Source organism: Chrysochloris asiatica, unplaced genomic scaffold (genome assembly GCF_000296735.1).
Source record: "Chrysochloris asiatica unplaced genomic scaffold, ChrAsi1.0 scaffold00212, whole genome shotgun sequence".
Lineage (NCBI taxonomy): Eukaryota > Metazoa > Chordata > Mammalia > Afrosoricida > Chrysochloridae > Chrysochloris > Chrysochloris asiatica.
Genome location: NW_006408730.1, coordinates 2,146,728 through 2,158,200, shown reverse-complemented (window position 1 = coordinate 2,158,200; position 11,473 = coordinate 2,146,728). Strand labels below are relative to the sequence as shown.

Sequence of the window (11,473 nt, the reverse complement as noted above, 5' to 3'; positions counted from 1 at the left end):
GCTCTCTGCTATACATCCACCCGATCCGCCATCTTGTTTGTTCCTCAAGATCATACTTTTTAAATGATTTTTTTTGTTTTCTTATTATAAAATTAATACAAGCAATCTCATTATAACAACAACAGAAAAAGTTCAGAAAATATCATTTGTGTTGCTCAAAGTATAATGCCTTCCTGTATTTCTTATTTCATAGTTCAGATTTTTTGTATGTAGTTTTAAGTCTTCTTTCAATGATCTCTAAATATTTTCTTATTTTAAATATTGTAGTTAAATAGTAGTTCATGGAATAGGTGTGCCTTAATTTTTAAAATCAGTGTACTATTATTTATAAAATCAGTGTACCACATTATTTTTAAAATGGCATTTTACCATGCACTGTTATGGTAGGGTAAACACTGGGCTGCTAACTGCAATGTCAATGACCCAATACATGGATTACTATGAGTAGGAACTTACTCAATGGCACTTAACAATACAAACATTACATCTGTGGGAAAAGACTGTGAAAAACCTCAATATCACCAGCCAAAACAAGGCCGAGGCTGACTGAAATATACCATCAATTACTCATATGCAAGTTAACACTTAAATAAAATTAAAACAAGTCCACGAGAGCCAAAATATCACCTGGAAACTATTCTACCTGAATTTAGAGACCATCTCAAGACCAGATTGTATGCATTAGGCACTAATTACCAAAGACCAGAAGGTTTGTGGGATGACATCAAGAATATCATACAGGAAGAAAGCAAAACGTCATTAAAAAGACAGGAAAGAAAGAAAAGACCAAAGCAGATGTCAGAAGAGACTCAGACTTGATCATGAGCACAGAGAAGCAGAAGTCATTGGAAGAAACAAGGAAATAAACGAACTGAACAGAAAATTCCAAAGGGCAGTTCGAGAAGACAAACTCAAGTATTTTAATAACATGTGCAAAGACTTGGAATTAGAAAACCACAAGGGAAGAATAGCCTCAGCTTTTCTCAAGCTGAATGAACTGAGGAAAAATTCAAGTCTCAGATTGCAGTTTAAGGGATTCTAAAGTCTCTATGAGTTGGAACTGACTTCACGGCACATAACAACAACAAACAACAAAGTTGATTTGAACTGCAAGGTCTGTGTGATTCAAGCTTACCAGTGGCTCCTCAAACCCTACACAGGGTGGCTGTGGGTTGGAACCGACTCAATGGCATTTAACAACAACAATAACAACATAGACACAATATTGAATGGTACAGAAAGCATCAAAAGAACATGGAAGGAATACATGGTGTCACTGTACTAAAAGGAAATAGTCAGTGTTCAATCATTTCAAAAGTTATCATCTATCAAGAACCAATGGTATTGAATGAAGAGGTCCAAGGTACACTGAAGCACTGGCAAAAAATCAAGGTGCCAGGGTCTGACAAAATACACGTTGCAAAGTTTCAACAAACTCTTGCAGCACTGGAGATGCTCACTCATCTATGCCAAGAAATTTGGAAGAGAGCAACTTGGCCACCTGATTGGAAGAGATCTTCATTTGTGCCCATTGCAAAGAAAGGTGACCCAAAGGAATATGGAAATCATTGAACAATATCATTAATAACATATGCAAGTATAATTTTACTGAAGATAATTCAAAAATAGTTGCAGCAGTCCATCGACAGGGAATTGTTGGAAATTCAAGCAGGATTCAGAAGAGGATATAGAATAAGGAATATCATTGCTGACATCATATGGACCTTGACTAAAAGCTGAGAATACCAGAAAGTTATTTACTTGTGCTTTATTGACTATGCAAAGTCATGTTACTCTGTGGATCATAACAAACTATTGATAACATTGTGAAGAATAGGTATTTCAGAAAACTTAACTGTACTCATGAGGAACCTGTACATAGATCACGAGGCAGTCATTCCAGCAGAACAAGGGGATATTGAATGGGTTAAAATCAGGAAGGTGTGTGCCAGAGTTGTATTTTTTCACCATACTTATTCAATGTGCATGCTACGCAAATAATCCAAGAAGCTGGATTATATGAAGAAGAATGTGCCATCAAGTTTGGAGGAAGAATCATTAATAACCTGCGATGTGTAGATGATACAACCTTGTTTGCTGTAAACAAAAAGAACTTAAAATACTTGCTGATGAAGATCAATGGCCATAGCCTTCAGTATGGATTGCACCTCAATGTAAAGAAAACAAAGATCCTCACAAATGGACCAATAAATGATATGATAAATGGTGAAAAGATTGAAGTTGTCAAAGGCTTCGTTTTGCTTGGATCCACAATCAACTCATGGAAACAGCATTCAAGAAATCAAACAATGCATTGCACTGGGTAAATCTGCTGCACAATACCTCTTTAAAGTGTTCAAGAACAAAGATGTCAGTTTGAGAACTAAGGTACAAATGACCCAAGCCATGGTATTTTCAGTCACCTCCTATGCATGTCAAATTGGACAACGAATAAGAAAGACCACAGAAGAATTGATGCATTTGTATTATGGTGTTGGAGAAGAATATTTAAAAGTACCATGGACTGTCAAAAGAACAAGCAAATCTGTGTTGGAAAAAGTACCACCAGAATACTCCTTAGTAACCAGGATGGTGAGACTTCGCTTTGACTACTCTGGCTATGTTTTCAGAAGTGACTAGTCTCTGCAGAAGGAGATCATGCTTGGGAAAAAGAGAAAGACTCACAAGGAGATGGGTTAACAGAGTGGCAGCAGCAACAGGCTTGAAGCATAGCAGTGGTGAGGATGGTGCAGGACCGGGCAGTCTCTCGTTCTGTGTATAAGGTCACTATAAGTCAGAACCAATTCGACAAAACGTAACAGCAACAATATATGCATGTGGACCCTCAACAATGAATAAGGAAGATCATAGAAGAATCTATGCATCTTAGTTATGGTGTTGCAGAAGAATATTGAAAGTACCATGGACTGCCAGAACAAACAAGTCTCAGAAGAAGTAAAACCAGAATACTCCTTGTTGTTGTTGTTGTTGTTGTTAAGTGCCATCGAGTCGGTTCCGATCGATAGCAACCCAGTATAGGGTTTCCAAGGAGCAGGTGGTGAACTTGAACCACCGACTTTGCAGTCTGATGTAACAGCCCACAGCGCCACACCAGGACTCCAGAGAAGACAGGATTATGAGATTTCATCTCTCATCCTTTGGACAAGCTGTCAGTAGGGACCAGTCCCTGAAGGACATCATGCTTGGTAAAGTAGTGGAGAGTCAGAGAGTAAAGGAAGACATCCCAAGGAGTTGGATAGACACCACGGCAGCAACCATGTGCTCCAGTGTAATTGTGAGGCTGGCACAGGACTAGACACTGGTTCGTTCTGTTGTGCGTAGGGTCTTTATGACTAGGTACCTAACAACAGTAAGATCTGAACTGGGTTTTATCTAAAGATTATTAAAAATTTTCTATGAAAAATTTTAGACTATGTTTCACTGAGTTTACAAATAATAAGAAAAAAAAGATTGAAATCAGACTATTCTTCCACATTCATATACCCTTACTATGACAACAAGAATTTGGCTACTATATGCCCTCTTGTTCCATATTCCAAGACATCATGCTTGGTAAAATGGTAAACATCTCAACTTCTAACTGAAAGGGCAGTGTTCAAACTCACCAGGTGCTCAGTGGGAGTAAAATTAGCAGTCAGCTTCTGAAATGACTGGTGGCGGTGGTGGTGGCGGTGGTGTGCTGCGGAGTTGGTTCCAACTCATAGCAACCCTATATAGGGTTTCCCAGGAGCAGCTGGTGGGTTTGCACCACTCACCCTGTGGCTCAAACTGATCTTGCGTTCTAGCACATTATCCTGCAGCACCACACCAGTAAGTTGTTTTAAAAAGTTTACTTGAAGTATTCCAGTCAAAATCTCTAAAAGCAAACTGAATTCCTAGTTGTTGTTGTTTTTTAATTCCTAGTTTTGTCATCCAAAAATAACTGCTAAGATTTCTAGGATCATAATAGAGAAAACCAGTGATTTTCGTGCCATCAAGTTGGTACCAACTCATAGACACCTCATGCACAACAGAACAAAACACTACCCAGATCTGAAACAACCTCACAATGGACTTGAGTCCATTGCTGCTTCTACTGTACCAATCCATCTCATTGGGAGTCTTGCTCTTTTTTGCTAACCCTGTGTTTTGCCAAGAATGATGTCCTTCTCCAGGTACTGGTCCCTCCTTGATAACATGTCCGAAGTATGACAAATGAAGTCCTGGCCATCCTGGTTTCTAAGGAGCATTCTAGTTGTACTTCTTTCAACACAGATTTGTGTTCAAACTGGAGGAATTGTGTTGTCCTGGCAGTCCATGATACTTTCAGTATTCTCCTCCAACACCATAACTTAGATGCATCAATTGTTTCATGGTCTTCCTTATTCACTGTTCAACTTTCACATGCATATGAGGCTATTGAAAATACCATGGCTTGGGTGAGGTGCACCTTAGTCTATAAATTGACATCTTTGCTCTTGAACACTTTAATGAGCTCAATTATAGCAGATTTGCCTAATGCAATACGTTGTTTAATTTTGAATTCTTGACTGCTGCTTCCATGAGTGTGGATGTGGATCTAAGTAAAATTATGTCTTTGAAAACTTCAGTCTTTTCTCCATTTATCCTGATGTTATTTATTGCTCTAGTTGTGAGGATTTTTGTTTTCTTTACCCATACTAACGGCTGTGGTCTTTGTTCTTCATCAGTAAATATTTTCCTCTTTGCTTTCAGCAAGCAAGGTTGTGTCATCTGCATATTACAATTTGTTAATCAGACTTCTGCAATTCATTAATGAGTCTTCCAAAATTCTCATTCCATGTTCTTCTTCGTGTAATCCAGCTTCTCGTATTTCTTGCTCAGCATACACATTGAATAAGTATGGTGAAGGAATACAACCCTGGTGCACAGCTTTCTTGATTTTAAACCATTCATTGCCCCCTTGTGCTGGTCTAAGGACTGCATCTTGCTCTACGTACAGGTTCCACATGAGCACAATGAAGCGTTCTGGAATACCCATTCCCCACTATGTTGTTCATAGTTGGTCATGATCCCATAGTCGAAAGCCTTTGTGTAGTAAATTAAGCACAGGTAAGCATCAGGGTCACTATGAGTCAGAACCGACTCCACGATACTTAACAACAACAACAAACATCTTTCTTATATACTTTGCTTTCAGCCAAGGTCCAGCTGACGTCAGCAAAGCTATCCCTCCTTCCACATCGTTGTCTGAATACGGCTTGAACCTATGACATTTTCCGGGTTTTAATTTATCTTTAATAAATTTTACTTGTATGTGATATTAATGATATTGTCCAATGATTTCCATACTGTTGCAATGGGCATAAAATGGATCTCTTCCAATCAGTTGGCCAGGTAGCTAGCTGTCTTCCAAATTTATTGGCATAAATGAGTGAGAGCCTCCAGTGCCACATCAGTTTGCTGAAAGATTTCAATTTGTATTCCATCAATTCCTGGAGCTTTGTTCTTTGCCAATGCCTTCAGTACCATTGGTTCTTGATCATATGCTACCTCTTGAAACGTGTGAACATGGACCATTTCTTTTTGGTACAGTGACTCTGTTAATCCCTTCCCTTTTCTTTTGATGTTTTCTGCATCATTCAGTATTTTGCCCATTTTGCTCACTACTGCAGATTGAGGCTTGAATTTTTTCCACGGTTCCCTCAGTTTGAGAAATACTGAACATGTTCTTACCTTTCGGCTTTCTAACTCCAGGTCTTTGCACATTCCATTAGAATCTTTGTCTTTGTGTTCTCAAGCTGCTCTTTGAAATTTGCTACTCAGCTCTTTTACTTTCTCATTTCTAACATTTGCTTTAGCATCTCTACTGCAGAGAGCAAGTTTCAGAGTCTCTTCTGCCATTCATTTTAGTCCTTCTTTCTTGTCTTCTTAGTTGAGGAGACCAAAGTCCAATTCAGAGTGCTGAGCCTATGGAAAGACTTTCTCTACTTGGTGGCTTTGGGTAAAGGTCCTTGTCTCCTCTCAGCTTCTGTAGGTTCAGCAATATTTGGAGAGCTTTATGTGTTTTGGCGTTAATCATCTCTTGGATCTAGGAGCTTCACAGGACAGGGACCCAACAACATGGTAATGCTGTTGCCAAGTGCCATCGAGTCAGTCCCAACTCAGCAACTCCAATCCTATATAGGTTTTCCAAGGAGTAGCTGCTGGGTTTGAACAGCCAACCTGTGTTCAGTGCTTATCCTGCAGCATAGCCCCAGGGCCCCATCTTTCTCTCTCCTTTTATCTTTGTGAAATGAAAGATATCACAGGCCACACCCTTGGGACATTCCCCTACATTAGATCAATATTATGAATGGGACTAAGGATATTGCAATTAAGCCAATAGATCTGTTTGGAAGAAGTGCAGCCAGAGTGCTCCTTGGAGGCCAGGATGGCTAAGCTTCGTCTCTCCTACTTTGGACATATTGTCCAGAGGAAACAGTCGTTGGAGAAGGATGTCATGCTGGGTAGGTTGGAGGGTCAGAGAAAAAGAGGAAGACCCCCAACGAGATGGATCAGCCAGGTGGCATCATTGATGGACTCAAGTGTGGCAGCGGTAGTGAGGTTGGCCCAGGATTGAACATTGTTTCGTTCTGCTGTGCATGGGGTCGCTATGAGTCGGTTCCGACTCGATGGCACATGACAACAACCTCTTAATTAGTTGATCACATCAGATCACATCATGGGAATGATCAACCAACAAATGCCATCATTATCTAACTGCCAATCACTGAGAATCAGGATCCAACCAAGGTGACACATATTTTAGGGAGACACAATTCAATCTATGACACCATTTTACTTAAGCTAAATAGCACATTTAAAACTTATATGTTCATTGGCAATATTACATATAGAAGATTTATTTGTTGATGCTGGACTGTACTGATTAACATTTGCCTAAATCAATAAAGAGTCCTGGTGTGGCACTGTGGGTTAATGCGCCAGACCGCAAAGTCATTTGAATCACAAGGTCAGCGGTTCAAGCTCACCAGGGTTGCTGTGGGTCAGAAATCGACTTGATGGCACTTCACAACAACAAATGAATAAAAAAATAATTTGTCTTTATAAATAAGGTTGAGATTAATATTTTAATGCACTTAAAAAGTTTAATTATTATATGTACAGTATATTAATATAAATGAAATTAAATTTATTTGGTAATGAGAATTAACTTCTGAAATTCTAACATTTAAACAAAATGTTTAAAAATTAATGTGAAGATTGATTATAAAATTACTAGTTTAATTTTTATGTGTAGCTTAGCTGAGCTATTTAGTAATTTCATAGTTGTAGGTTCTATCATCAGAAATTTTTTAAAGTTTCCAAACATAGTAGATTTCACATGGCAATTCCATTTATTGGCGTAGAACTCAGCTCCATAGATTTTCTTGGCTACAGTCTTTAAAGGCAGAACTACAGCCCTTTTTCCATAGTGCTGCTGGGTAGGTTCAAACCTTCCAGTTGATAGCCTTGTTGTTGTTAAGTGCTTTTGAGTTGGTTATTTTTAAGGTCCTTGTTGTTGTTGTTGTTACATGCATAGGGTTTCCGTAGGGTAGTTGGGGGATTTGAACTGGCGACCTTTCAGTTAGTAGTTCAGTGTTGATTTTATAGTGCCACACCAGGACTGCTTGGTAATCTTGTTGTTAAAAGTCATGGAGTCAGTTTCAACCCATAGCGACCCTATATAGGGTTCCAGAGGAGTAGCTGGTGAGTTTGAACTGCTGGTCTTTTGATTAGCAGCCCAGTGCTTATCTAACAGTACAACAGCAGGAATCCCCTTGGTAGCCTAGTTCTGTGTAATTTCACCCACATGCAAAAATAATTTTATGTAAAAAGCTAACACTATATATATATGAATTTATCATTGATTTATAATGAACTCCAACTGACATTGTATTGGTAAACTCATGAAAGCATTTTCAAATCTATATTTTTGTTTTGCAGGAAAATAATTAGAAATTAATTTTTCAATTTGAATATGTAATTCTAGATTAATGTTGATTTTATTTACCCATTGTTACTAAAAATGGCTAAAATTAATTCTCATCTGTCATAATATGCCAAGGCAACTTACATTTAGTTTTCTTTGTCTTGTTTGCTTATTTTGTTTTGTTTTATTTCCCTCCCTCTCCAATTATCTCATGGCATGTTAGTGCGTCAGAGAATTTAGATGACATCTCTTCCTCCAGTAGCTGGTTCTTTAACCAGAAGCACAGTAAGAAAAGGAGAAAAGACAGGACAAGATTGAAATCTCCAACCTTGACTATTATGAGTACAGCAGCCCGAACAAGACCACTTCAGAGTTTCCGCAAACGAAAACTCTACAGATTAAGCCCTACTTTGTACTGGACTCAGCAGGTAAGGATCTTTTTGGGAAACACAAGCAAAGATTTTATCGTCAGTATGTACGTTTCACATATAAGATATGTATTGTTATTAAATTATTTTGTAGAATAACTGAATCTAGAAAACTTTTTAAAGAATAGTTTACCAATCATGTAATAAGGTGTTGACAATATATAGGTGGGGTTTCATATTTTTAATTTTGATTTTTTTTTTTAAATCTACTACTTGTCTATCAGTTTGTAATACTGTGGCGACTTGCATGCTGCTGTGATTCTAGAAGCTATGCCACCAGTATTTTAAATATTAGAATTAGAAGGGTCACTTATGGTGGACAGATTTCAGCTGAATATCCAGATTAAAACGGAGCTCTGGTAGCGTAGAGGTTACCAATCGGGCTGCGAACCTTAAGGTCAGCGGTTCGAAACTACCAGGGGCTCCACGGGAGAAAGATGAGGCTTTCTACTCCCGTAAAGATGTACACCTTCGGAAACCCTGTACAGGGTCGCTATGGGTCGGAACCGACTCGACGGCACTTAACAACAACAACAACATCCAGATTAAAACAGACTAGGAAAATGGAGAGACAGACAGGAGAGACTTCAAATATTTAGTCACTGAAAACCTTATGAATAGCAGTGGAACACTGTCAGCACCAGAATATTGAATATTGAAATGTGATGAGGAGCACCAGAATATTGTCAGATTCAGTGCCGTAAGATGAGTTCACCATGATGATGTGAATGGAGTAAAGACTTTGGGACCTTATTTGCTGATGGGCCACAACTCAAAATGAAGAGAAATAACTATAAATTAGTACTCATGGAATGTATAAACTATGAATAATAATTGGAACATGGACTATATGAAGTATGAATGTGGGAAAACTGGACATTGTCAAAAATGGAATGGAACACATAAACATCAATATCCTAGGCATTAGTGAATTGAAATGGTCTGGTATTGGCCATTTTGAATCTGACAATCACAAGGTTTACTATGCCAGGAATAACAAATTGAAGAGGAATAGCATTGCATTCATCATCAAAAGAACATTTCAAGATCTGTCTTGAGGTATAACTCTGCCTGTGATAGGATAATATTTATACGCCTACAAGGAAGACCAGTTAATACCACTAATTCAGATTTATGCACCAACCATAAAATCCAGTGATGATTAAATTGAAGAATTATACCAACATTTTCAGTCTTAAATTGACAAAACATGCAATCTAGATGTATTGATAATTACTGGCAACTGGAATGTGAAGGTTGGAAATAAAGAGGAAGGTATAGTAGTTGGAAACTGTAGCCTTGGTGATAGAAATGATCTTGGAGATTGCATGATAGAATTTTCCAAGACTGATAACTTCTTCATTGCAAATACCTTTTTAAACAAGATAAAAGACAACTATATCCATGGACCTCACCAGATGGAATACAAAGAAAACAAATTGACTACTACATCTGTGGGAAGAGATGGTGAAAAAGCTCCGTATCATCAGCCTAAACAAGCTCAGGAGCAGACTGCAAAACAGACCATCAATTACTTGTATGCAAATTCAGTCTGAAGCTAAAGAAAATTAAAACAAGTCCACAAGAGCCAAAATATGACCCACCTTAATTTAGAGATCACCTGAAGAACAGTTTGATTCATTAGACACTAAACACCAAAGACCAGACGAGTTGTGGGATGACATCTAGAAAATCATATAGGAAGAAAGCAAAAGTTAATGAAAAACAAGAAAGAAGGAAAAGACCAAGATGGATGTCAGAAGAGACTCTGAAACTTGCTCTCTAGAATAGAGATGCTAAAGCAAATGAAAGAAATGAGGAGGCAAAAGGGCTGAATAGAAATTTTCAAAGTTCAGCTCATGAGGGCAAAGTCAATTATTACAATAAAATGTGCAAAGACCTGGCTGGCATTAGAAAACCAAAAGGGAAGAACACGCTCAACATTTCTCAAGCTGAGGGAACTGAAGGAGACATTCAAGCCTCAACTTTCATTATTGAAGGATTCCCTGGGCAAAATATTGACTGATGCAGAATGCATCAGAGGAAGATGGAATACACAGAGTCACTGTACCAAAAAGAAGTGGTAGATGTTCAACCATTTCAAGAGGTAGCATATAATCAAGAGTCAATGGTACTGAAGGAAGAAGTCAAGGTGTATTGAAAGCATTGGCAAAGAACAAGGCTCTGGGAATTGATAGAACACAATTGGAAGTCTTTCAACAAATGAATTTAGCATTGGAGGTACTCACTCATCTATGCCAAGAAATTTGGAAGACAACTATGGAGCCCATACCAAAGAGAAATGACCCAACGGAATGCAGAAATCATTGGACAATATCATTGATACTGTATGCAAATAAAATTTTGCTAAAGATAATTTTAAAAACAGCTGCAACAGTACCTTGACAGAGAACTACCAGGATTCAGACAAGGACAAAGGAGAAGGGATATCATTGCTGACATCAGATGGACCTTGGCTGAAAGCCAAAAATATCAGAAAGATGTTTACCTGTGCTTTTTTGGCTAAGCAAAGCTTTGTGGATCATGACAAGCTATGGACAACATTGTATAGAATGACAAAGTTCCTCACCACTGGACCAATAAACAACATCCATGTACATGGAGAAAAGATTGAAGTTATCAAAGGCTTCATTGTGCTCTGGTCAACCATCAACACACGCATGAAAGCAGCAGTCAAGAAATCAAATGATGTATTGCAGTAGGCAAATCTGTTGTACAAGACCTCTTTAAAGTGTTCAAGAGAAAAGATGTCAGTTGGAGGACTAAGGTACACTTGACCCAAGCCATGGCATTTTCAATAACCTCTTATGCTTGTGAAAGTTAGACAATGAATAAAGAATACCATAGAAGAATTGATGCATTTGAGTTATGGTGTTGGAGGAGAATATTAAAAGTACCCAAAGAACAAACAAATCTGTGTTGGAAGAAGTACAGCCAGACTGCTCCTTGGAAGTCAGGATAGCCACACTTTGTCTCTCATACTTCGGACTTCTTATCTGGAGGGACCAGTTCCTGGAGACATCAAGCTTGATAAAGTGTTGTTGTTGTTGTTGTTAAGTGCCGTCGAGTC

The 11,473-nt window shown here is 38.3% G+C and overlaps 1 protein-coding gene across 1 annotated transcript in view; it reads left to right on the top strand.

The window, feature by feature from the left end:
* KANSL1L (KAT8 regulatory NSL complex subunit 1-like) overlaps positions 1–11,473 on the top strand; it is a 112,357-nt gene that overhangs the window by 65,870 nt on the left and 35,014 nt on the right. Inside the window, exon 5 of the mRNA XM_006872742.1 lies at positions 8,178–8,382. Within this exon, the coding sequence (XP_006872804.1) occupies positions 8,178–8,382 (205 nt within the window). The remainder of the gene's footprint in view (positions 1–8,177; positions 8,383–11,473) is intronic.